Raw genomic sequence first — 26,711 nt, 5'->3', positions numbered from 1 at the left:
ACTATTAAACACTTGAGCGTTGTTTCTGGGGGGGCTTGTATATGCGCTGCACACAGACCGCGTAGTGATAACAAACTGCTGTTGACAAGATGTCAGAGCTTTCTGCAGATTATCGTGTTGAGGCTGATATCCAAGGTAGAATTTAACTTCCTCTGTGTTGTCGTTTGTCGCACAGCTCCAGGATAGAGCCTGTTAGCTTGTGTTAGCTCGTGTTACAGCTGCTCAGTGTTTTTAAACCTGCTGTTAGCTAAACACAGCCAGGGCTCCGCAGGTGATGCTCACACCGCGGAAACAACGTCTGTAGCCTCGGTCTGACTCAACGGAGAGATGCCTCCCAACACACGGATCCAGAAGAAAGCGCTGAAATTTGACTGTGAGTGGGGTCCGTGTCACGAGTCGTTCAGTCGGATGGAAAACTTCTGCAAACATGCAGAGGGTCACCTTAGTGCTGGGAACATGGCGGAGGAGGATGAGGAGGAAGCAGAAGGTGAGGAGGCGAGTAAAACGTAATTGAGGAAGGTAGTCTGGAGGTAGTGGGGGACTGACATGAAAAGACTGCCGTTCAAGTGTTAATAAAATGATTCAATTGTGGCCAAACAGTGTTCTGTTCGTTACTGAACAACATCTGCCTAGAATTAGTTTCATTGAGTATCTCAGTGAATAGCTGAAGATCTCACTGGAGGCACTAAACATGTACTATATGCAAAAAGACAGCAAGTCTTTTCTGGTGTTTATTAAAATCTGATTACTATGTTATACATCTATATTTTGAATCAGAATAAAGAGGATTATAATGCCTACACTTTTTATTTGATGCTGTCAGAGGTTTCTCACGTTGCCAAGTTTTCTCTCATCGTGGTAACTGTTTCTGTAAAAGTGCCTTGTATGTTGTAATTTGGGGCTCTAAAAATAAAATTCAATGTCCATCCAGTGTACTCTCTGTGCTGTTAAATGATGCCCGGGAAAAGGTGATTACTAGTCCTTATGCATGTTCTCTGCTTTTTGTGCCAAGGGGAAAGAAACTGTCTGTGGAGAGACTGTGGTTTCTGCTCACTGGAGGGTACTGAGGAGTTGCGTCGACATCTTTTCTTCCACTGTTACCACACCAAGCTGAAGCAGTTGGGTCAGCAGGTGCTCAATGCTCAGCCAGAACTCGGCAGCTGCTCCATCGGCTTCCACAACCGCAACATCATCCCTGAAATCCCAGACAATTTCGTCTGCCTCTGGGAAGAGTGCGAGGTACAGCTGACTACAGTCTACACGTGTGAAACATGCCACACCAGCAAAATGAAAACATCTCAGGAGTTGTTCCTCGTAAAATAATATTAAATGTCATGTAGTTTGGATGCAGTGACATGAAATATATCTGAGGATTTCTTTTCAATAGCTGTGATATAGACTTTAAACTTAAACATCTCTGCCTATGCATTTATGTTTTTTTTTTAATATTTATCCAAGCAACCACCATATGAAAACCCTGAGTGGTTCTACCGACATGTGGAGATGCACAGCCTGTGCATAGATATACCAACAGGAGACTGTGAATTCCTAATACGCTGTGGATGGAAAGGTAATGTCACACGGTTCATCTAAAGATTTTATTTACACATGTTGATGTTTCTGTAAAGACTATACAGTAAATTTATGGTGAAATAGGATTAAAAGTATGAGTAACTATTCTATCTAATACTAAGCGTATGAGATTGTTGAGTACAAGTTCTGCAATTGTGTCTCCTCAGATTGTGAAGCCACTGCAAAGGGTCGTCCTAAGATGCGGGAGCATCTGCGCAGCCACACCCAGGAGAAAGTCGTGGCATGTCCAGGCTGTGGGGGGATGTACGCCAACAACACCAAGTTGTTTGACCACATCATACGACAGAGCGCCATGGAAGGTAAAAAGAATCATGATGGGATGACTCATATCAATGTTTTGCAACTTATTGAGCTTTATAACATAATTGTTTTTTGGGCTCGTTTGGGCTTTAGGTCAGAGGTTCCAGTGTTCTCACTGTTCCAAACGTTTTGCAACAGAAAGGCTGCTGAGAGACCACATGAGGACCCACGGTCAGTCATCCTCACGATCAGTTTTCTCATCTCACTCAAGGAACGAAAATGAAAGTGTTTCCCAAAATGTCATAATTAATTTTTCTTTGAGTGAGGATGTTTTCATATAGTATTAACAAATAATATTTTAGTTTAAAGTAGTTCACTTAATTCAAAGCTTGAGATGAGCAGCTCTATATCAACAAAAACCTTTAAATACCAGACTGCACTTTTTACATGCTTTAGCCAAATAATTCTAAAGCATGCTCAGTTTATTCTATGAATCATTTTCCAAAGTGTGTCTTACATTTGTATCTTGATCTCTATCCTTCACATAAAACTTTAAACAGGAAACACTGAGATTCCAAACCCCCCCCAATGATGATACCAAAACTCGCATTTGTCTTTTTCATTGTTTGTACAGTGAGCCACTACAAATGCCCGCTCTGTGACATGACTTGTCCATCACCCTCCTCACTACGCAGCCATATCAAGTTCCGCCACAGTAACGAGAAGCCATACAGCTGTGAATACTGCGAATACAGGTTTCACATCCACTGAAGCAGCATCAGTTTGAATTGACGTACGTTTTGGACATACACCTGCACTGAAGTTTTCTTTTGTTTTGATTTTTAGCTGCAAGAATCTGATCGATTTGCGTAAACACCTGGATAGCCACAGCAGCGAGCCTGCATTTCGCTGCGATGTTCCCGCCTGTGGTTTCACTTGTCGTACCTCCACCACCATGAAGATTCATCACAAAAAAGAGCACGAGGTAAAAGGGAAAGTCCTTTAATTTTTCAATTGCACTCACTCTTTTGGGAAAATTTTATATAATAATTGTTTCTGTGTTGTGCTCTCTTCCATAATTAGGGGACTTTTATACCTCGCTACAAGTGCCATGTGTGTGGTCAGTGCTTCACCAGGGGCAACAACCTCACAGTCCATCTGCACAAAAAGCACCAATTCAAATGGCCCTCTGGACACCCCAGGTTCAGGTACGTCTTGCCATGATCCTCCTAGTAGCATTGACATTAAGACATGAGGAGCATTGAAGCACTGAGGACCTCTTTTTCTGTCAGGTACAAGGAGCACGAAGACGGTTTCATGCGGCTGCAGTTGATTCGCTACGAGAGCGTCGAACTGACCGAGCAGTTAATGAGGGAAAGACAAAACAGGCAAGGGGAGGACGATGAGGACGGTGGACACACTGAAGGGCAGGGGCTGGAAGAGGAATCTGCAGGTGCAGCTCCTGCAGAGTTGCAGGTGGAACTGAGAGGGGTGCTGCTGGAGGAGCAGAGGACTGAGCCGGCCGACGGCGCTGAGGAGAGCAGTCAGGAAGAGGGCGTGTTGTTCGTTCTCACTGGAGGTTTGTCACATGAAGAGGAAGACTCTGCCATGCTGACTCTCTAGGATACTGCTCAGTAGCAAAGAATGCAGATGGTTTGACCAGGACAGTCCTGAATACACGTCCTATACATGGAAGGACATTCTGTCATCAGCTCTGCTGTTTCATAGATTGTAAATGTATGAAGCATCTTATGGACTCTCAGACCCTTTAATGAAGTTCTTAATGATGTATCTATGCTAAATTAAAATGTCTTAATGAAGGGAAACATACTCCAGGGTCTTGACCATATGCCTATATTAGGTAATAAGCCTTTTTATGTGTTTTGTTTGATAATATTGAACCTGGTCCTTTTTGTATTTCAAATTCAATAATTGTCCTGCAACATGATCAGATAGTTGGATACTATTACTGCACGGTCTAGTGGCTGGTCAATCTCCTCTAGATGAGAAATTCAGAAATGCATCCACCACACATTGATATTCACCATAATTTGTGGAATCCAGCAAAGACCAACCTCATGAGCTTGGAAATTGTATTTTTTTGACAATTGATTTATAACTTAAATAAACAAAGGGTTTGAATAAAAATCACTTTCTTGTATTAGGATTAAAGGGTTTTTTATATGTTGCACAATATTTCTCAATATTTCAAGTCATCTTGAGGAATATGCAGAGCCACTGCTTTAGTTGCATTATGGTGCCCTCTGCTGATACAATCGCTCAACTTTGGCTCTATTTTATTGCACAAGTTAACTGTTCTAGAATGAACATTCTAGATGTTCTCAATCAGTGATGTTCAAACTGAGCACACAGTATGTGACCAGATCTAAGGCAAGGTGTTGACTTTCTAGTATTGTCTCATTTATATATATTTAGTTTTCATGCATGTGATCTGAAATGTTTTTGCTGAAATAGCAAAGTAAATTTGGATAGACAATGAAAAGCATCACTTTGTGTTCAAGCTAATCTACTGAATGATTTTTTTTAAATCCGTTTATGTTTATATTGTTGTCCTTCCACTAAGGTCATGTTATGATTACTAGGACTTTTTGGCAAATATTTAAACTACGAAATTAATGTTTCACACCACATTGTCACCTCATTGGCTTTGTTTTCTTTTATTTATCATGGCTCTGGTGATTGGGTGAATTAAATCATAACAAATCTTTGCCAAAGCCGTGTGTCCAGTCACAGCATGGTTTACAGGACATAGTGGCAGATTAGTGTAGTGGAGAAGATTAGGCAGCACACGCAGCTTAGTTTAAGTGTTACTTACAGATTTCTGTTTCCTCATTCTGCAGCTACTGACTTCCACTAACTTCATGTCTGTTGACTTTGCAAAGCTGATGATGTACAGTGTTAATTTTCATGACAGGCCTCAGATCCATCTACAGATTTTTCACAGGAATTGATTCCATCAGAAATTGGCACCATGAGGTTTCACCCTCTGCTGCTGTTTTTACTGTTTGGATGCTTCCAGGGAGGAATTTCTCAGCTGCCTGAATGGACTGAAGAGGTGGAAGGTAGTGGTAAGACCTTTAATGGTAGTATAATGTTAGTTTTCAATCAAAATGATTGTACTGTGTTGTTGTTTGTCTAACTCTAATGTATAAAGAGATCAAACTTATTTTTATTTTTTATTTTTTTTACAGTAGGAGAGACAGAATGGCTTCCCCAACCAGACTACATAGATGACTCATACTGGTCGGGGTCCGCTCCCCTTTGTGTAGGAGGCTGTAAGGCGCTGCACCAGGAGCTGAGGAGAGATCGCTGTGGAGACTCAAGCTGCTGCTGGCTCGGCTACAAGTCCCTGTGCAAAGGTAAAAACTTAGACTACAGCACTCTGTTTGAATTTAAGTCACTACCTGGTCTATGGACCTTGTTTTGCTTACTTGCTCATCTTTCCTGTGTGTGGCAGTGAACTGTGGGAAGCCGGACGTGGATTATAATGGTGTAGTGTACGGTAACGACTGGTGGGTGGGCTCTGCAGTGAGGTACACCTGTCGCTCTGGCTTCATGCTGGTGGGAAACCCTACCAGATATTGCCAGCCTAATGGTCTATGGACACCAAAACCTGCATGCCTCCGTGAGTAAACACTGACATGACGGTTTTATGACCCCATTCAGCCCAGCATATGATTTACTCTGACTGTCTCGTAGGAATGTGTCAGCGTGGACGTGTTGAAGTAAGTGAGAGTGAACTGAACGGGACCTGCAACTCCACCTGCGCCTATAAGAGCTACTTCGGCCCGCCCAAACATGGCTGCACCCACATAGACAACTGCAAAAAGAAGGAGACCGGCTGGAAGCGCTTCTTTGCACAGTGTGTCCCTTGCATTTGTGACTGCGCTTTATCATGTGGTGAGTAGTTTCCTCACTATACTCATGAAATGTACGTACTCGTTGAACTCGAGTAATGTGGGCATGTTGCAATGTTATCTCAGTGCAAATACACTTGAATGTGGTTGATTATTGAACTGCAAACATTAATTTGCTGTCTGTCATTGAGGAATCATGCAAACTACACCCATGTCTCTCCATTTTAGCATCTGCAGGCTAGAGCATGGAGAAAGCCCAGAGTTGACTGTACGGTGAGACATCAGATGAAGAAGACATGCGTGCGCGCGCACACACACACACACACACACACACACACACACACACACACACACACACACACACACACACACACACACACACACACACACACACATAATTCTATAATTCTCACTCTTTAATCTCTCTGGCACATGCACCCAATTTCTCCTTGAGAATTGCAATATTACAAGAAGATGGCCGTGCAGGTTCAGATCCCTCTGAGTCAGTGGTGAATTATGAGCAAATCAGAGCTCCTGATCTTATCTGTGTGATGCAGTGCGGTGAGACAAGAAAAGTGAGGTGAATTACTTTTCAGACTTCTAACGTTCGTCTCAGACTTGGGTCAAGCAATTATTTGAAATTCTTAAAATCATTTTATCTAAAGTACCTTAAGTGCCAGATTGTGAGGTCTGTTATTAATTTGAATGTCATTTTGGGAGGGCAAATTATCAGGATTTGGGAGTTTGGACAGCAATCAGACAGAATTATGATTTTATTTTCATCTTTTATGTCACAAATTGAACCTCTCAGGAGTATTGAACATACTTTATTTAATGTGTGTCTGTAAACATGCTTGGAAGGTAGAACTAAAGGACAGAGGGGAGTGAAAGCACAGAGATTAGTGTCTCTGCCTCATCACTCCTCCTCTCAGTCCATCTGTCCTGGATGGAGCTGAAACCTTAATCCTGTTACAAAGGGAGGAGCTGTGGTCAGAGATAACACAAGTGTTGTAAAACTTATAAGCTATGTGCTAACTATTTCTACAGACAGAAAGTGTACTACATGTTTTGATATTCAAATTATGGCACAGAAAACGTTTTATTGTAAAGTCAAATTGTTGTTTTTATTTAGATTGATGGTTTCAATGTTAAATAATGTCTGGTGAATTTTAATGGAATAAAAGGAACAAAAACTAATACATGCCTATTTGAACTCAACCCGCAATGAAATATTTTTATAAAGTTTTAAAAGCATCCACACACGTAACAACCAGTTCATTTTGCTCAGAAAACTTTGTCAGTTCTTATTTCTTTGCATCCAGCTTTTCCTTCACTTGTGCTTATATTGCTGAAACCAGTTTTTTTACCTGTTATTTGATAGATGACATTACTCCTGAATACCAGCAGATGTTGCTATTTTCTTTATTCTCACAAACAGCAGGCATCAACATCAACAATCACACATGATGCAGAGACAGTCATAAAGGCAAAAATGAAAAATAAGACAATGTTCCCACATCTGACTCCACAGCCCTTCTGCTAAACGTGTTGAGGCCACATGCTGAACCTGAGGATGATGTGTTCATTTGCAGTAGGTTTGTAGCAGCCAATTCCTGCAATTAATAAAAAGACAAAAGTGTGGATCAGATATATTTATGATTTAAGATTTAGTGCTGCTCAGTTGATGTAGCACTCTTGGAGTAAAAACAAGATAATTCTCCATAATAATCAAAGAGGTGCTCATTATATTACGAAACAAAAGACTGTACTTATGGACTGGCAGATACAGAAAACATTTTTTGTCACATCAATGCAGTTTTTAGAATAATCGCACTGAAGAACATCCTGAGGTGATAAGTGAAAGGACAACCAATTCTCCTGCCTCATTACAGCTCATTAAGTCCTCCACAGATACGCTGTGCTGACACTCTGGGGAGGATGTACTCACCCACATCCAGTCTGCTGTAGTCCCCCGAGCCCCCTGACAGGATCTCCCAGTACGTCTGCTCGCGCTCACTGCCAGCCACTCCGTTCACGCTCTCCAACATCAGTCCAAAGTCTGGGTCCTCCTTCACTGTGAACCTGGAGACACACACAGAGAGTCGTGTTTACATGTGGAGTTTCTTTGAGAGCAGAAGTGACCTTAAATATGCAGGAGAACCAGCCGAGCCGGGGACGTCACGGATGGTCGTACTTAAAGTCCTGCTGTGTCTCCTGCAGTCTCCTCAGAGCGCCCAGCAGCACTCCTCCCTCCACCACAGAGCTGGAGTAGGTCTCAGGAGTCATGTTAGACAGGTCATTCTCCACAGTCAGTATAATTGGAAGAGACTCTGGACCTGTAACATCACATTGTTGTTATAGCAATGCTTTGCATGATGCACACACACACACACACACACACACACAAAAGGGAATCTTTCAATGTTCTATTCCTGGATTCTGCTCTAAATTCACCCTTGCTCATGAGAGTTCCTTGTGGCAGCAGCAGAAGAAAGCCCACAGAGAAGAGAGCAGTTGAGCTGAGTGCCATCCTGTGTGATTTCTTCCCCTCTGATGTGTGTCTGTAACGACACAGCAGCTCAGTTCTTATAGGATGCCTAACCCCTCTTCTGTGAGCACACTCCGCTTCCCAGAATACCTCCATTGATGCTGTCACCATGTCACTCTGCAGAGTTCAAATGTTCAGCAGACGTAGACCAAAAGTAAAACTCCCATGAGTGTTTGCACTTACCTCACAAATGTGACAGGCACGGGCCCTGTTAATGTGCAGTTCATGAATAGAGAAACACTGTTATCTCTGACGTGGATTAATGATCATTTGGTTGATTTAATGATCTGCCTCCTGGTGGTTTCTCAGGCATTCAGGCATGAATGAGAACTGTTTGATTTTTGATTTTGAGCTTGTTGATTTTAGATGACTTACAGTTTTTGTCAAATGTGAAATTATTCCGCAGAGGATGGGTGAAAGGTCATCTCTCTTCAAAGCTCATTTTATATCATGAAATCAGGATTTGGCCTTTGCAGAAGAATAACAGATTGAAGCAGCACCACCATGTGACCCTGAATGCAACACATTAGCACATTCCTCTTAAATTTTAAGTTTATTTGTCATATGTAAGCTCACAGAGGGTCAGTGGTACAATTAAAAGTGTTGGACAAGAGGGACATGTCAGCTCAGCAATGCAATAAGAGTAATGGTGTTAATGCAAGTGTTTATTCTGTAAGTATATCAAGGCTGTGCTATTTCACATTCTTCACATTTAATAAATTATTATTATTAACATTTATTGTTATTATCCATAATTATTATTTTATTTTGTCTTGTTCCCAAATTTCTTATCCAGATGTATAATATCAGATTTTCAATCAAATCAAATCAAATTTTATTTGTATAGCCCAAATTCACAAAACAAATTTTGCCTGATAGGGCTTTACAATCTGTACAGGGAGTGACACCCTCTGTCCTTAGACCTTCGGTTCGAGTGAGGAAAAACGAACCCACAAAAAAAACTATGAGCTCTTTTAGATATGATGGTGCTTGCCCATGAAGAGCTTTGTATGTAAGGAGAATAATTTTAAATTCTATTCTACATTTAACAGGTAGCCAATGTAGAGAAGCCAAAATGGGAGAGATGTGATCTCTGATCTTGGTTCCTGTTAGAACACGTGCAGCAGCATTCTGAATTAGCTGCAAAGTCCTAAGAGACTTATTGGAGCAACCTGATAACAAAGAGTTACAAAAATCCAGCCTAGAAGTAAAGAATGTGTGGACTACTTTTTCTGCATCCGCTTGAGAAACAATGCGTCTAATTTTGGCGATGTTACGTATGAAAGCAGTCTTTGAAATTTGTTTTATGTGGACATTAAAAGACAGATCCTGATCAAAAACAACTCTGAGATTCTTAACGGTGGAGCTCGAGGCCAGGGTGATCCCGTCTAAAGTAACTAAGTCTCTAGAAAGAGAGTTTCTGAGGTTTTTGGGTCCAATTACAAGAACTTCAGTTTTGTCTGAATTTAACATCAGAAAATTGTAGGTCATCCAACTTTTTATATCCTTAACACATGCTTGAAGTTTAGTTAACTTATTGGTTTCATCAGGCTTGATCGATAAATATAATTGGGTGTGATCGGCATAAAAATGAAAATTAATGGAGTGATTTTGGGATAGGATGGGATTTGGGGACATTCAGTGATTGTTGTAAAGATGAGTGATACCTCCATTTTCTTTGGAAGTAAAAGGGATCATATTCTAACTAAGAAGGCTTAAATAAATTTCAAAAAAGAAAACCAAACATGCGCCTTTATTATTTGCACACTGATTCATCACCACCAGATGAAGCCTGAGATGTTGAAAACATACTAAGAAGAGACATGTTAACTTACAGGTCTAATCATGTATTCTGAGTGGGATGGATTCGCATGCTCTTGGTGTGTGGCACATCATAGCAGGAGGCACAGTGAGGGAGGTGCATGACTCGCTGTGCTCGAGCTGCTCCTACATGTGGCGACTCTCGTTTTAAACGGCTCTGATGAAGAGGCACGGAGCGATTGGCTAAAAGTGGTCTTGATTTCCTCTCGGGGGTGATGTAAGACATGTAGGCCCCGGTTTGAACGCGAGTAACCTCGGCTGCTTTACCGAAAATAACCCGGGCACTGCAGCATCAGCACCAGGCGCGCAGCTGCGCAGGTGCGGCCTTTAAAGAGACAGATCTGGATGTCACCAAAAACTCCTGCTCACATTAACACTGACAGTCAGTGGCAGTGTGAAGCCATGCTGATCATATGACCCATATATGTATAGACAACTGTGTTTCTATTGCATTAGTCCTATTTCCTCTTATTTCCCCATGGATGCGCAGCAGTCCCAGTATAGAAAATCAATTTATAACATGTGAAACGGCCTCTGCAGATAATCAGATTTAATTTAATCAACAGTGAAGCCATTCCAAATTTCAGCTCATGAAATCCTTAAAATGTGTCTTAACTAAAAAAAAAAAAAACTAAAGCACCATGCCCACTTATTTTGTTGATTATATGTTCTTTATCTTTTCTCTTTATTCCTGTGAGACCTTATTTATTTAGGAAACAATAAAAATCAAAGCAGTATATGTTATTTCCCCCTTTCCCTCATCCTGCCAGCAACGCCCTGCAGCCAGTGCATCCATGTCTGTAGCCTATCCCAGACCGGCGTGCGCACCACACACGCACACTCACCAACCGGTACAGATGATAAAGGCGGCTGCTGCTGTATCGAACTGGTGCTGGTGCTGATGCTGCTGCTGCTGCTGCTGCTGGAGGATCTGCATCACTGTTTTGGCTCCATATGTGAAGACTGTCCCCGCTGAATGAAGATGTGTGCGAGCACTTCGAGGACGAATGGATTTGACGAGAGGGAATAAGAATAAGAATACGAATAATTCCAACAAACATGCTCCCCTGACGATTCTCCTCTCCGGGATGCGGTCATAGTTTGAGGCCGGACATGATTTTAATCTCATGAGTTGCTGTAGCTGTGGTGGATGCGGGATGATGTGCGCCGCACCCCGGGAGAGATACTGACAATTGGAGGAACACAGCTCGGGCCTTGAACGCATCATAACCGATCCGGATTTTTGATTTGAATTTGTTGTGGTCCCTGTGAGCATCTTGTTGTCTGTGGCTGACTGGGACTGTGTTTTGGTGGAGGAGGAGGGGGACCTCCTAAATGTGGAGGGACTGCGTCTGAGAGGATCTGTTGCTCACACCCAGAGAGGAGAGCCAGGGCTGAGCTGCTCACCTTCTCGTCTCTACACACAATAATAAGTATGTGAATGCGTGCGTGTGCGTGTGCGTGTGCAATGCAACACAAACACTGTAGAATACTGATATAAGATGCTGTTAAGATGCCATTGGGAGAGGCTCATTTGTGAGTCATCCGTCACAGAAAACCACTTCACCGCTGCTCTGTCCATTTTTTTGTATTTTAGATTGTATTTTAGTATTTTCTCAGCCTTTAGATGGAGTGTCATGCTGTCATCCTCATTAGTTTGTTGTTAACAGGTGCTTTTTGAAGAGCCAGGGGCCTCCTCCTTCGGTGCAGAGCCCGGAGTCCACACACACACACACACACACAGACGCATACACACCACTGCAAAGCCATACAGATCCATTTAATAACCATATTTCATCCCTTCAGCACACTTTTACTATGGCTCTGTGTGTGTGTGTGTGTGTGTGTGTGTGTGTGTGTGTGTGTGTGTGTGTGTGTGTGTGTGTGTGTGTGTGTGTGTGTGTGTGTGTGTGTGTGTGTGTAGTGTGTATGCATGCTCATGTGTCCTTGCTTTGGGGCCGCACATGACAAATCATGGAGAGGCCTTCATGTTCTGACTGGGAGACCATTAAAGTCAGCAGAGCTTATGCAGGCTGGTAATGGAAATACACTAATGGCAGAATGATCAATAAAAGCCATAGTCAATTTTCTTCACCTGGTCCTCTACATGAGAATATTCTGTTACACATAGTGTAGGTCACAGTACCTACAAGACTGCATTAGGCAGCAGACATGTTTGTATACAGTGATTACATGATTCATGAGGAGTGTTACTGAGGAGTGTTACTGATTTTTATTCTCTATTTTGGGTTTTATTTCCTCTGCAGCCTGATCTCTCAGATTGGTGATAGTGTCATATTTGTCCATTTCTAAAATAGTTTCGCAAGATTATCTTATATGAGGATAAATAATTACACCTTTGATAAAGATGGATGGGTGGATGAGTCGTAAATATAATTAAAAAGCTTCAGTAAGTAACATTAACATTTTTTGCGTCACCCCGTGCTGTTTATTCTCTAATATTGATTTTTATGCTTATTCCATGTCTGCATGTAAACATGCTCACATCACTGACTTTTGTATGAACGGAAATGATCAAACTACAGTTTCCACATCAGTCTGAATCAGTTTGAGATATTGGCTGAATGTTGTTATAAGTACAAAAGAAAACAGTTTTAATGGTCCCAACAGTTTAAATGCAGCAGAGATATTTGTACATTTTAACCATTATATTTTGCATTAGAGATATTTTAAATACAGGGGCAGATCCAGGGGTCAAATCTGTCCCTGTCCTGTCAGTAGTCTTTTTACTTTTTAAATAAACTAGTCATTTACTAACCATTCTTAAAATAGTACACAATGTGCTTGAACAAAGCTTTGCTCAAAGTTGTAGAGCTAACAGTAAAAAAGAAATTACTTAAATTTGCACCTTACTGAATCAGGAATTGTGCATGGATGGATACATTATAATTGGCCCCTCTGTGTAAATTGTGGCCCCTGATTTAGAAAAATCCTAGATCCACCACTATTGACTTTGACTGTAGACATTTAACGTATAATTGCATGGGATTTATTCATACCTAAAGTACTAATTTAAACTTTTAATAAGTAATTTTTGCAGTATTTCGTGTTAGATATTTACAATTATTTGCATGAAATGAAATATTTTGTATATACAGAAGCAATATGGTGCTTCAGTCTCAGATAACCTGAAAGCTAATGGATCAGCAGGCACTATGTGGTTTAACTGCTACTTCAGACAGGCCGTCTTATCGAGGAGGAAATTTATGTGAATCAGCAGTATAAGTGTACTGCAGGACAGAAACCAGATCCCACCTCCTCACACTCTGAATCTCATTCCCCTCAAGTAGCCAGTCCATAGAATAAACTGTTATCAGATCATGTGCAGCACCTTGTTTTTAACACGATGCCTCCAGTCACCCTAAAATCCTTCCTGCAACAGGCGCACATCTGGTTCGGTTGGACACCAGGGAAACAATTCAACCAATCAGTCCCATGCTGATCTTGTTAACTTTGGTCGGTTTAGTTGGAATTACTTCACATCAGCTTTGTTTAATGTAGTGCCTGTTGTGATTTATGTCAATGAATTTGTTACTTTATGCCTTTTAATACCTTTAATATTGTGTATGACTTACAGTGCTTTTGTTGTACATCAAGATTTTGGATTTTTGTCTGACTGTCCGCATGTACGTTAGACCAAGAATCTTCTCAGTTGACAAATCGATCTTATAATAAATTAATTTATTCAAGTATGTACAACAGAGACTCATTTGAGGTTATTCTTTTATTCACCACTGAGAATTAGAGCCTCTTTAATCAGACATCTGTGCAGAATATCTTCATCACTTCTTATTTTATAAAATCCTAAAGCATTTGACATGTGTCAGCCACACTCTTTAAAATTATTTTATAGTTTCTCTTTTTTAAAGATTCATTGAAGCCTTATTAAACATTCTGTATGTTAATATCAAAAGAAATGTTTACTTGACATTGTGCTGATGCAATGGAAGTTCGATGTGAAATGTAGGAATACGAGGCCGGATTGATGGAGAGCAATAAAACCTCTTCTTGTGAAGCAGGAGAGAGGAGGTGAACTTAAAAGTTTTAGATCTGACATTTGTCTGTTTCTCCTCATGCAGCCTTTCACGATGGCCGAGAAGACGCAGGAGCCGGGCTCGGTCAGCATTCCCATGGAGGAGACCAAACTTCCCGGCGGAGCACCTCAGGAGGCGCCGCTGCTCATCCACCTGAAGAAAGTGGAGAACCACATCACCGAAGCCCAGCGCTTCTCCCACCTCCCACGTCGCTCTGCTGTGGACCTGGAGTTCAATGAGCTCTCCTACACCATCCGAGAGGGTCCCTGGTGGAGGAGGAGAGGTACTGAACACTCACTATAGTAGCAATGATGGATGGGCAGGAAAGCAGCACCCATGGCGATCAATAACCGGAGAGCAGAGATTTCAAGGGAGGCATTTAAAAGCCTTTGTGAAAAAAGAAATATTTTTTCTCAGTGTTGAACTCTTTTTCTTGATCGGCTTTATTGTTCTGACACATGTAGCCCAGCCCAGCCCTCACACACACACACACACACACACACTTTGAGTCCCCACATGTTGTAGCAGCCAGTGTTCCAGTAAGGTCTGCTGTACTCAGCAGAGTTTAGACATAGTAAATAATTTACACTTGCAGGTTGGCACACTGCTCGCCTCTCTTTTCCCTGTGCTGTCTGACAGTAGGCGATAGCAGCGAGTCAGGCCCGTGATTGATCCGCTCATGAAATATGGACGGCATTTAAACTCGCGGCCATAGTCAATGACGAGTCTCCAACCTTTGGCCATACTGCTGCTCGTTGACCACACCACCCTCTGTAAACTGTTGTGCTCTTGTTGTGCTCTGTGTATTTAGCAGGGTGGACCTGTGTGTGTGGGGACTTCAGAGGAATTCTTTACTGACATTCGCCACATGTTATTCTTAGGAGAGGCCCTGTTTGATGCATTGCAGGTTGTCTTGTGTTGTTTTCAGCCTTGTGTAATATTGATGTGCATTATGAAAGCCTGGCAGAGGAGTGTTTGTTGTTCCACTCAATGTATGGAGAGCATTAATGGTTGGGAAGAGGAGCAGCGAGGGAATCTCATGCAGGGGGAGGCTTGTTTGGACACTGATACTTTTCTTTAGTCGTCCCATTAAAAATCATCTCGTGTTCTCGGGTTCTGTTTGTATATCGTGTCCTCGAGGTGCTTGCCTCAGCTCATCAGGCTGATGATGTGTGAGCAGGAAGTGTCTCAGCTTTTATTAATTAAATGGTTCCTTTCATAAAGAGGCTGGCTTTCCATTTTACTCTTAAAGCCTCCTGTTTTGCACATCCTGCTTCACCTCTCCAAATACGATCCATTATCTATGGATTGCGTGGGGGAGCTGGAACCACCCTGGACAGATCGCCGGTCCACCACAGGGCCAACATACAGAGACAAACATCCATTCACACCAATTATAGAGTCTCCGACATGCAAACTCCACACAGAAAGACCCATGGACCCAAAGACCCACTCGCATAAAATAACAGACCATTATCTTCACTTTTCATTTTCTTAGCATGAACTTTATTATCAATGTGTTGCCTCATATCTGACATAAGCTGTAGATCATTCTGAAGGACATTTTGTCAAAGCTCAGCTTAGATCTGATTCTTTGCACTTCCTGTTCCCCCCCGATCAAAGCAACAGAGGTTTAATCCTACAGACTGTTGTTCTGCTGTGATTATTTCTCCTGGAAAAAGATATTACTTTGTGTTCTGTTGAGTTGTACAGTGTTATATGTAATCATACGAGAGGGTTGGAAGGAAAGAGGAAAAAGAGGATGATGTGTAGCACAAACCATGAGCCTTAAACCCGTGATGTCATCTTTAATTTAATGTGCTTTTGTCTTTGAGTCATGAGACACGCTGCTTATGAGTCATTTCTAAAATGAGGGGGTCCATGTTTGATTCCACTCTGATCCATAAATTACCACAGAGATAGTGTGAATGTAAGACTTGTTTCATTTTATCGTAAAAGGGCTCAGGAAGGTCAGCTGCTGCACTGGCTGCCCTCCGACTGTGTTTGTTATTGCAGGCCTCTCTCGGCGAGGGCATCCATTTATCCCTGTTAGGATGAAGCTGCTGTGAGCTGGTTTCATGTTGAGGGTATTCTCCTCCCAAGGGAGACGACTGGTGAAACACTAACCCGGCAATGAGAGGAGGAGGGCAGGAGGGAGGGAGGGAGAGCAGGGAAATGTTTACATGCCTTCAGGTGATTTCAGATCTGCATTGAGTTTATTTACCGCCATTGCGTCTCTGCCACCGGGTCTATTATTTCAGTTGGTTAGGGAGAGAATTAGAGTTATCATTTTACAGATATAAAAAATCACAGCTTATACTTGGCACGCTTAATGCGAAGTATAACATACTGTAAGGATAACACAAGATAAAATGTACCTTTATTGATTCTCTCTAGAGAATATTCTAATGTGACACATCAGAAGGAGGAAAAAGAAAAAGAAAAAAAATAAGAATAGCAACAAGATCTAGAATTAAATAGAGAATAAGAAAATTGAAAAATACAATTCGGCTGTTCTATAAATGTTTTGTGATTTGTGCAATTTGTCCAAATTCTTTGTAATATGCAATTTATAACGTGCAGATTTTATTTTATTAGATTTGAGTCTTAGACTGTGGATGAAATTTAGCTTTCACTAGATTTGAAAAGAAATTACACACACAGCTCAGTGATGTGTAGTGTGTATTGTCTCTTCCTGTTTTCCTGTTTTCCTCTTATGTTGTGGACAGTGTGTTAGGACAAGGGTAAAACTGAAGTCAAAGTAATGCATTAGCCGTATGTACGTATTTGTCCTTTGACGAATGGCAGCAGTTTATGCTGAGTCTGAGTCTGTTATCAATTTAACAGCCTCATGTGAGAGGGATAGACCACAGTAAAATCATCAAGGACATAAATCGGATTTTACTGCTTAATTTTGTTTATTTCACTTCTTTATCTTTTATTTTCTGCTCACACAATTTTACACATTGGAAAATGTTTCAAAATGTCCCAAACAGTTTAATAAACTAGCCATTTGTTAAAGCTGCTGACAATTAACCTTGGGAGTTAAAATAATACGTTGTTATATGTAATAGGTAGCTCAGCTTAACCTCCCTGTGGTTGAGTACACATATTTTTTATTTTAATTATTGAAAAATAACATGTACGGACGACTTAGAAAATGTGTAATAAAGAATAAAATGGAAATAGAATAAAACAGACTGTCCTGGTTTATGGAAATATTGTAATTCCATATTCCATTAGGCAAGTGATGACCCCCACCTCAACCGTGACTCATAACAATTTATCCAACACTTAACTTTGAGATCACCTGTGAGCTCAGGCTCTCTCTCGAGTCGACTGTCACATGCAGTTAAATGTGTGTGTGGACAGTGAGATGAGTTATGCACTCTGCGGCTCTCATGAGACCGGGTGATCAGGATGTGGCGGCAGTCTCACACAGATGAGACCATTGCTATGCGCGACCCACAGCACTAGGTTAGACTATCAGTATGCACCGCATGCCAGAGCAGGGCTGCTTCACTGACAGCAAGCCGCTCTGCTGTCTGGGTGGAACTGTCTGACGTAAAAACACTGCCAGTGAGGAAGGAGCACTGCCATGAGGCTACTTTGCTCATAGAGTTTGAGTTTTGGGGGCTGGAAGCTCTGCTGAGACCCTAATTATTCAGCTGGAGACAGGGAGAAATGTCCCTGTAGACACTGAAGGGATGGGTGGTGTAAACATGGTGACAATAAGGCAGGATACATAACCAGAGCCTTTTTGAACTTTCCATATGTGGAAGGTTTTGGAATCTATGTCAGTTCTTAACCTGTTGTTTCACTATTTGTGCTCAGCCTCAAGAGCTGCAGTGGTTAGGAAATGCACCAGAAAAAAAAGCCATCTGCATTAGCAGACCACACCACAAACATTTTTAAAACCGCTGCAGAGAAGGAATACCTGTGGTTTTTGTGCTGGCGCCACCAAGCGCATCATGAATCCCTCTCTAATGCTATATCCTTTGTTTAAATTATTATTATTTTTCCATTACAAAACAGTTCAGCTGCACACCTGACACCCAGCTCCCTTCTAGCTGTGTAATATTCTTCACAGCCACTTTAACTTTGATTTTCTTACATTGAACTTTTCTTACATTTTCTCACTAACAAGTGAGAGACAACACAGTATAAGAGACATTGAAGTGAATAATAAAGTTGCTCAATAAGACACATTTCCCCAGACACTGATAACAGCTTGTACATGTCTTTAGCTCCCGTTTCCAGCATTTCTTGTATTTTAATACAGTGGCTTTACAGTCAGTGTAATCTGCTAATAAAAATGATGTTCATATGTGACAACAGGTGTACCTGCTTCTTATGATTGACTTCACTGATATCTTTTCCCTGAGACCTCCTGGTAGTCAGATTGACTCATTTTTGTCTTCCCTCTAGCTGAACCTAGAATTGAATAATCCACATAGAATCACTGAACTGAGATCAGTTCATTAGACACCTGTCCGCTGTTCCTGATTCATGTTGTCACAGTAAGGGGGTTAAACAGATATATACAGAGCAGATGGCCCATGGCTGTAACATCACCACAGGGTAAAGAAATGTTATGTAATTTCATCCCTCAATATTTGACCTATATTCAATCATTGCCCGGAATCTTATTTTTAACCATCTGTTTGTCAGATAGGCAACAGTCAAGTTAGTGTTATGCTTAGTTCTGCTGATAGGCTCTTAAAATTTTACTTTTTACCCCTTAATATTTTTTGGGTGCTTTTCTTTTTCTTTCTCCTAACCTTGTTTTAGTTTATTTTCTGCAGTAAAAAAAAATGCAATGTTAAAGTTGCTTAATATTGTGATTTGTGGATGTTCAAAATACACTTTAGAAATATTTTGTTAACAGTGTAGTCTAAATATATGTCATATAAGTGGTCTAGAATATAAAGAAATATAAAGAAATGTATCAATCATGTCTGTTTTTCCAGCATATTCTTATATATGGTATTAATAAAGTCACTGAAAATGTAAATATCTATGATGATTGTGAAAAACAATATACAGTATAAGCATCTTTTTCTCCGTCAGGTTACAAAGCCCTCCTCAAGTGTCTGTCAGGAAGATTTAACAGCAAAGAGCTGATTGGCATCATGGGGCCGTCTGGAGCTGGGAAATCCACTCTGATGAATATTCTGGCAGGGTACAGGTGAGATCCCTTATCAGTTTATTTTCTCTGAAATATTCATTTTTTTTTACAAGATGATACTTTAGATTTGATTTAGTGCTTGGAAAATGGCAGCAGTATGATTTTGTTTTCTGTTTTAAAACAGGGAGACGGGCATGAAGGGTCAAATCATAGTGAATGGCCGCCCGAGGGACCTGAGGACCTTCAGGAAGATGTCGTGCTACATCATGCAGGATGACATGCTGTTGCCACACCTTACTACAAGGGAGGCCATGATGGTGAGGTCATTAGAAAGAAACAAAGAGACCCAGAACCCCATTTAATACTTCTATTCAGAAATAAAGCATGTTTGTCTTCCAGGTTTCTGCCAATCTGAAACTGAACGAGAGCATGCAGGTCAAAACAGAACTTGTAAGTTTGAATCTGTTGATTCTATTGCATTGTATACAGATATAATGTTTCTAATTGATGAGCAGGATCATTTTCTGCTGATATTATTATACAGGATTTTTACATCAATATGTTAACATGCCTTGATTATTCTCAAATTTAATTTAATGCATGTTTTCAAAATAGCCAGAAATCCCCCACCTCAGCATGGGAGGTTGGCTGCAGAAAAAAATGGGCCTGCAGCCTTCCGGAACAATTTCACAACATTCTTCAATATTGCAGTATACACTACAAACATACCATAATAGCATATTGTTTCCACATTGCCCACTTCTGCTGTTGTATACTGCATGTGTGTTATTATGTATTGACTTCCATCTGTGTGTGTGTCTGAGGTGGATGAGATCCTGACTGCTCTGGGTCTTCAGGAGTGCGCTCAGACACGCACTAACTCTCTCTCTGGGGGTCAGTGTAAAAGACTGGCAATCGCCCTCGAGCTGGTCAACAATCCTCCGGTCATGTTCTTTGATGAGCCCACCAGGTAAGATATCACATATCAGATGTGAATCTGTGTAAATCTAAATAGTTTATATTTATGTATCTCACCTTGTTTCCTGTCCCAGTGGTCTGGACAGTGCCTCCTGCTTCCAGGTCGTTTCCCTCATGAAGTCTCTGGCTCTGGGAGGACGGACAATCATCTGCACTATTCATCAGCCCAGTGCCAAGCTCTTTGAGATGTTTGATAAGGTAACTTAAGTGCTCAAAGTGCCGGACACGTCTGGCCCTCCATTAGCTGCCGCTCAGAACAGGACGTGATAGGTTGGCATGATTAATTTTATCCAGCTGACAAGCAGCGCGGTGGTCAATATCCAGGCTTTTTGTTTTGTCAGGTATTCATGCATTATTCAGGGAGTCAGCGTGTGGGAAACTATGTTGAATGCCCTGTAACCGTGTTCCTCCTCCTCCTCCACCAGCTCTACATCCTCAGTCAGGGTCAGTGCATATACAAGGGCACAGTCCCTTACCTCATCCCTTATCTGAAGAACCTGGGCCTCCACTGTCCCACGTATCACAATCCTGCTGATTTCAGTGAGTCCAACATCTGCCTGTGTACGTGAGTGTGTGCAAGTGTTTTTGTTCTAACTCTCCTCTCTGTTCGCAGTCATTGAGGTGGCGTCAGGGGAGTATGGAGATCTGAATCCAGTTCTGTTCGAGGCCGTCCAGGGTGGACTGTGTTCCGAGGAGGGCAAGAAGAACTCCAAAAGCGATCCATCCTGTCCCTCGCAGTGTCATAGTGTAAGTGACACGAGCCCCTTCACCAAGCACCACATCTTCATGTCTTATGTTTACAGAACCAACAAAAACCCTGCAACTTCTCAGCTTCTAATTTTAAATATCTGCAATTGTTCATCATCACCTCTGTTTTCATCCACAGGACACAGGAACCCTTGAGAAACATAGCTTTGCCACCAGTACATTCACACAGTTCTGCATCCTCTTCAAAAGAACCTTCATCACAATAGGCAGAGACATGGTGAAATAACTTTTCTGCAAAACTTTGACAGGAAAACCAAGGTTACGATAAATCTTGATGTAGTTTTGAATGTTGTGTTTTTCTGTTCTATTTTTCAAGGTGCTCACTCACCTCAGGGTCATGTCTCATCTTGCTATTGGGGTGCTGATTGGTTTGCTTTATCTCAAAATCGGAAATGACGCCAGCAAGGTCTTCAACAACACTGGTTTCCTCTTTTTCTCAATGCTGTTCCTCATGTTCGCTGCCCTGATGCCCACTGTCCTAACCTGTAAGATACTGTGTCTCTACCACTGATTTGTGTTTTGTGTGGTTTAAGTGAAAAATATTTTAACCTTGCTGCTGCTCCACAGTTCCTATGGAGATGTCTGTGTTTTTGAGGGAACATCTCAACTACTGGTACAGCCTGAAGGCCTATTACCTCGCCAAAACTATGGCTGACATACCGTTCCAGGTAATGTTTCGCTAATTTAATACTTCATGGTTTAAAAGTGTGACGACTATAAATTAATGACAGAAAATCTCCTTCACAGGTGATTTGTCCAATACTGTACTGCAGTATTGTGTACTGGATGACAGAACAGCCACCTGAGGTAGGTCGCTACCTACTTTTCATGGCCTTGTCTACATCTACAGCCCTGGTAGCCCAGTCCCTGGGTCTCCTTATAGGGGCCGCATCTACATCTCTGCAGGTTGGTGCCACTGCATATCTTAAGTATCTTTTCACAAAATATTTCACCGAGGGATATTCTGAGGAAATTACTGCTTGTTTGTTCCATAGGTGGCAACGTTTGTGGGTCCAGTCACAGCTATACCTGTCCTCCTCTTCTCTGGCTTCTTTGTCAATTTTGACACGATTCCCAAATACCTACAGTGGAGCTCTTATGTCTCCTATGTCAGGTACTGAGAGTTTAACCACTAGTTTTAGATGTGTTCAGGCTATTAAATTATATCATTTTAATCAGTTCATGTACTGTCTCTCAGGTACGGCTTTGAAGGGGTGATACTCTCCATCTACGGGATGAACCGGTCAGAGCTGGAGTGTCCGGACTTGGTGTGTAAGTTCCAAAAGCCAGAGGAGGTCCTGCAGCTGCTGGACGTGAAGGACGCAAAGCTCTACGTGGACTTCATGGTGCTTGGGGTTTTCTTCTTGGTCCTCAGATTGGCCACCTACCTGGTCCTGCGCTACAAAGTCAAGTCGGAGCGTTAAGACGACCAGAGGCGACCGCTGGTGGATTTCGGACGCTCGTAAAATATCCCGGCAGTGTGAGATAGTAAGAAAACACATAGTCTCTCTTTCACTGTCTCTACTTCACATACATGTACAAAAGACGTACACAAATCCAGCATGTGCAGTCATCCAAAAGCTGCTCTGCGTCATTACACAAATTGTACAGTACAATATCATCTTTCATTAAGGCTTGAAATACAACAAAAAGGAAAATTTAGACTGTGACGAATGGTGTTCTACCCTCTGCCCATTGCTAGCTGTCCTCCAGGTAATAGTATTTCTCAGATCACCATTACCTTTTCGCAATATTGTGTATTTTCACCATACATAAACAGAATGCTCAGCAAAGTGGCAGAAAGCATGTTTCACTGAACTGAGAAATGCAAATTTATATTTGTTTGGCCACACCAGGAAAGTGCCATGTGAATAATGAACCGCAGTGTCCAGTAACATGTAGCTTCTAAATCCAATGCCTGAGGAGGAAATCCAAGGTGAACGTCAGAATCCCGTTAGTTGATACTCAATTGGAAAACACCCGTGAAGACATCTGAGGAACAAGATTTCAAAATTCAGGAGGAGAGGTAACTTTCGGTGCCAGGAAACTTCAGAGTGGCTTCTCTCTCACCTGGAGGATCATCTTATTAGTCATCATCACCAAGATTCCGAACACGTGGCTTTTCTTTATGGAATACGACCCTATAACAAACAGACTGCCCGTGGATCTTTCCACTCTTTCCCTCTCCAGTGTGATCACTTTCACGAGCCTTCTGCCTTGATATTGTCAATGGTAGAATGTTCAAATGGGGATGAAATGTCCAGCAGTGTAACTGATCTGGAAACACCCTGGGACCAGGCCTACGAGTCTTTACTTGCTCTGTAATATAATACCTGGGTTTCTCCCATAACATACAATGAAGCGGGAGCAAAATGTGAAAGCAAGCGTGACTGCTGTCTTCAGCCTGACGCAGACGTCTTTCTCAATCATTACGCTTACAAAGAGAGCATGGTGTTTTAGGGTGATACGCAATAGCCTGTTCTAAAAAAAAAAAAAAAAGACGTTTGTCTAATCGGTGTTGCTCTTTTGACAAAAATCTTTGAACTGCTCATTTCCACTTGTCCGAATCTTCAGCTGCCGCCTCCCTGAGGTGCGAAGGGAAATATCCCTTTTTTCTCTCCTTCTCTTCCTCTCTGCTTTGCTGATGTCTGACAAGATGTGTGTTGTACAAAAACAATGCCAGATACTTGAAATGCTGGCTGGGCAGTTTTTGTGCCTCTGAGCTAGATTGATTTGAGTTTCCTCTGCTTCATTGTTTGCATATACACCTTATGTCAGCATACTGTACATGCTGTCTCTCTCTCTCCCACACACAAAAACACACATATACACACACGCACGCACACACACACACACACACACACACACACACACACACACACACACACACACACACACACACACACACACACACACACACACACACACACACACACACACACCCTTGGCAATGTTTAGAAGCCTGCCTTTGTCACAGGGCAATGCAAAATTTTCCAGTAGACTTGCTATGAAATATTTCTTACTCAAACTATGCTACTTAGTAATCCTTATTATGATGCATAAAATAATGTGATCATATAATCAATGATTGTACAGTGAATATGTCATGCTGTAAACAAATGTACATTTGCACTTTTCAATGTATGTTTAATCCTTTTTTTTGTTGGATTTGATTTCCTTTTTATATCTATCTATATGAGAGTGCTGCTTGAAAGTATAATGGGAAAAACAGCAACTGAATGTTGCATGATCACTTTAGGAATGAAATTTATGAAATATTAAATTTCAGAGTATAGCATACTGATTTTTATTCCATCATCCAAATGTATGTACCCTGCGGTGTTCGAGGAGACGCAAATCCTCTGCTTTCTGATGAACATTTTTAGAATCTCTGGAATCAAGTGTGCATCACTGGTGTAGATTTAAAAAAAGAGAAAGAATCACGAGTGTGGAGGTAAAGTAGAAGTAGATGAAACATGCCGGCTGGAAGAATAAACAACCAAATGTATGGTTATGTAGCTGATGAGACTGGTGGTAGGGAGCAGCTGGGTCAGAGAGATCAGAAATCTCTGATCTGCCTCAGTGTGGTGGCAGCAGGTCAAATCTGCATCAAGAGACAGCTGCAGCAGCTGAGGCTCGGATTCTGTCATTTATAGCAATAGTCAACATTGTGAAATTGAATTGTTACATGTATACCTCCCACTGCAGTGGCATTAGATGTTGACTTGATTTGAGTCATTTTGTTCCTAGATCTGTTTTATTATGTGCAATAATCATCCAAAGTGTAACTCTATGAGACCAACTTCATGAAGAGAAATGTGATGCTGCAATCTGAACTTTTTCATCTTTTAATTTCAGTTTTGTCTTTGTTGCTTCAGTTAAGTACAATTGGTGTACATGCTGTCAACATAATGATTTGACAAGGGGGCTGAGAGCAGTCTACCAATAGCCGGAGGTGCTGTAGATGGGAGCTGAATTTGAAGCCACTGGGCAGACGCTGCCACTTCATTATCAGAACCCATCAAAAATAATTGGTTCTCGAGTCAGTGAGGAAACTTTGTAGCATGGGGGAAAATGTTGCATAAATTCAGTTTTAACTGCCAACACAGCAGATTTGTGTTTTAACCTTCCACAAATTATAACAAAATGAGCTCGTAGTGGACCTCCAGCAATGACTTTGTAAAACAAAAAAAAAGGAATCTAGAAAAGAGACAGCTCCGAGCCAGAAACAAAGCAGGGATAATTAGCAAGTGCTGAAGTCATTAACAAGTCTGGGAGAGTCTCTGCCTTAGGTCTCGAGGCCTGTGGTACCAAAGAAGAAAACAAATCATCCTTCGTCTGCTGCAAGATTTGAACAAGAGTGGGTGCACGTCTCTGTGAGATTATGTCTCAGTGAGATTATGTCTCAGTGTTCTCATTCATTTTCGGACCAAAGAGAGATCTCTCAAAATACATTCACACTGTTTGTAGTGGACTTTCTGAATTTCTGATCCCCTTAAAACTGTTGTGTCTATTGAGATGTGTTTTCCGGAGACTGACAGACACCATTCAGCCCCTGATACTAAATAATTTCATCCTAAAAGTAATCCAGTGTAAATGAGTGTTGAGAGGGCATCAGGAAAGTGTTTGTGCAAGATGCAGCTGATGAGCCTATTAACTTTCTTTGATTTTATTTATCATGCCACTATTTCGCCAGCTCAGTCATAATCAGCCACCTGATTTTAGTGCACTCTATCATTGCATGATAAATAATAATATGCAGGTGATCCTGACAGAAAACTGATTGAAAAGTTAGTATTCCAATGGAAGGCTGTTTAACACATGTTCTTTTAGTTTATTTTTTGTCAGATATACTTTGTTTATCATTTGCACTTTAATATATGGTTTCTTAACTGAAAAAAATGCAAATTCTGTATGATGAACGCTGTTCCAAGGATTATAATAAAGATTATTTATAACCTTTACCCTTGATTAGTGAGATGATTGGCTCAAACACTAACAATAGCTAATTTACATTTTTCACTCAGGAAACTTTGTCACAAATCTCCACTGAAGTTAGGATATATATTTCTTGTTTGTGGGTCAGTAAGTAAACAGAATACACTCTCCATATTTTCCAGTCCAATGGGTTTCAAGGGTTAATTCTTGACAGATGTGGTTGCTTTGAATGTAACATTTAATACATAACACATTTTAGTGCGATTTTCATGCATATTTACCATGAGACACTGAGTTTTGCTTTTAAGTCACATAAGAGGCATTTTATCAAAGGTTTTTGTAATACCAAATTATAACTTTGCTACTGTTTCATATCATGTATTCATGTAGGTTTGAACAGCTTTTTCAGGCTATATTACAAAGTATTAACAAGAAATCTAGCTGTAAATATCATAAATAACCGGAAACAAGTATGACTTCCACACTTTATACACATTTTACAGCAAAAAGACACCTTTGTCCTGGTGACTGCGTGAGCAGTAGCTGAAGACAGACACACTGAATTATGATAATTTATTGTGATTTAACTGCTTCCAACAATGTAAGTTAATAGTTTTATTCAGTGTGTTGAAGCAGTTAATTCATTAGTTGTTATGGAGGCTAAGATCCCATGTGGTCAAACTAATATAGAATTCTCAATTGAAAGCCACACTTTTGTTTGATTTAAACAACAGGTCCCCTTAAATGCTCATATAGGGTAAATC

General features: G+C 41.2%; 3 protein-coding genes across 7 annotated transcripts; 2 read left to right on the top strand and 1 right to left on the bottom strand.

The window, feature by feature from the left end:
- Positions 1–23: 23 nt before the first annotated feature.
- hinfp (histone H4 transcription factor) lies at positions 24–6,109 on the top strand. 3 transcript variants are annotated; one of them, XM_069539962.1, is made up of 13 exons: positions 24–487; positions 1,013–1,239; positions 1,459–1,570; positions 1,740–1,892; positions 1,987–2,064; positions 2,468–2,588; positions 2,680–2,818; positions 2,917–3,041; positions 3,126–4,916; positions 5,046–5,213; positions 5,312–5,479; positions 5,554–5,754; positions 5,940–6,109. In XM_069539962.1, exons 1-9 carry the CDS (start codon positions 328–330, stop codon positions 3,454–3,456), a joined length of 1,446 nt encoding a protein of 481 aa, XP_069396063.1. In that variant the 5' UTR covers positions 24–327; the 3' UTR covers positions 3,457–4,916; positions 5,046–5,213; positions 5,312–5,479; positions 5,554–5,754; positions 5,940–6,109. The 3 variants fall into 3 exon arrangements, with proteins under 3 accessions (XP_069396063.1, XP_069396062.1, XP_069396064.1); XM_069539961.1 differs by having other exon boundaries at positions 3,126–4,922; XM_069539963.1 differs by having other exon boundaries at positions 3,126–4,937.
- A 627-nt stretch (positions 6,110–6,736) lies between these two features.
- On the bottom strand, positions 6,737–11,067 carry LOC109628316 (cobalamin binding intrinsic factor-like). Of its 3 annotated transcripts, XM_069539964.1 has the most exons (5): positions 10,926–11,062; positions 8,166–8,272; positions 7,906–8,047; positions 7,660–7,793; positions 6,737–7,324 (listed from the first exon to the last, which is right to left on the bottom strand). In XM_069539964.1, the coding sequence occupies exons 2-5, from the start codon at positions 8,239–8,241 to the stop codon at positions 7,251–7,253; spliced, it is 426 nt and encodes a 141-aa protein (XP_069396065.1). In that variant the 5' UTR covers positions 8,242–8,272; positions 10,926–11,062; the 3' UTR covers positions 6,737–7,250. The 3 variants fall into 3 exon arrangements, with proteins under 3 accessions (XP_069396065.1, XP_019940928.2, XP_019940927.2); XM_020085369.2 differs by lacking the exon at positions 8,166–8,272 and having other exon boundaries at positions 10,926–11,067; XM_020085368.2 differs by lacking the exon at positions 10,926–11,062 and having other exon boundaries at positions 8,166–9,033.
- On the top strand, positions 10,943–25,973 carry abcg4a (ATP-binding cassette, sub-family G (WHITE), member 4a). The gene is made up of 15 exons (XM_020085367.2): positions 10,943–11,513; positions 14,181–14,418; positions 19,206–19,323; positions 19,448–19,580; positions 19,663–19,713; positions 20,088–20,233; positions 20,316–20,439; positions 20,667–20,781; positions 20,855–20,988; positions 21,128–21,226; positions 21,326–21,494; positions 21,577–21,677; positions 21,757–21,915; positions 22,005–22,123; positions 22,208–25,973. The coding sequence occupies exons 2-15, from the start codon at positions 14,190–14,192 to the stop codon at positions 22,431–22,433; spliced, it is 1,923 nt and encodes a 640-aa protein (XP_019940926.1). The 5' UTR covers positions 10,943–11,513; positions 14,181–14,189; the 3' UTR covers positions 22,434–25,973.
- Positions 25,974–26,711: the final 738 nt, after the last annotated feature.

This window comes from Paralichthys olivaceus, chromosome 15, assembly GCF_024713975.1.
Source record: "Paralichthys olivaceus isolate ysfri-2021 chromosome 15, ASM2471397v2, whole genome shotgun sequence".
Classification (NCBI taxonomy): Eukaryota; Metazoa; Chordata; class Actinopteri; order Pleuronectiformes; family Paralichthyidae; genus Paralichthys; species Paralichthys olivaceus.
The sequence above is the reverse complement of the archived record's forward strand: the minus strand, read 5'-3'. Positions and strand labels throughout refer to the sequence as shown.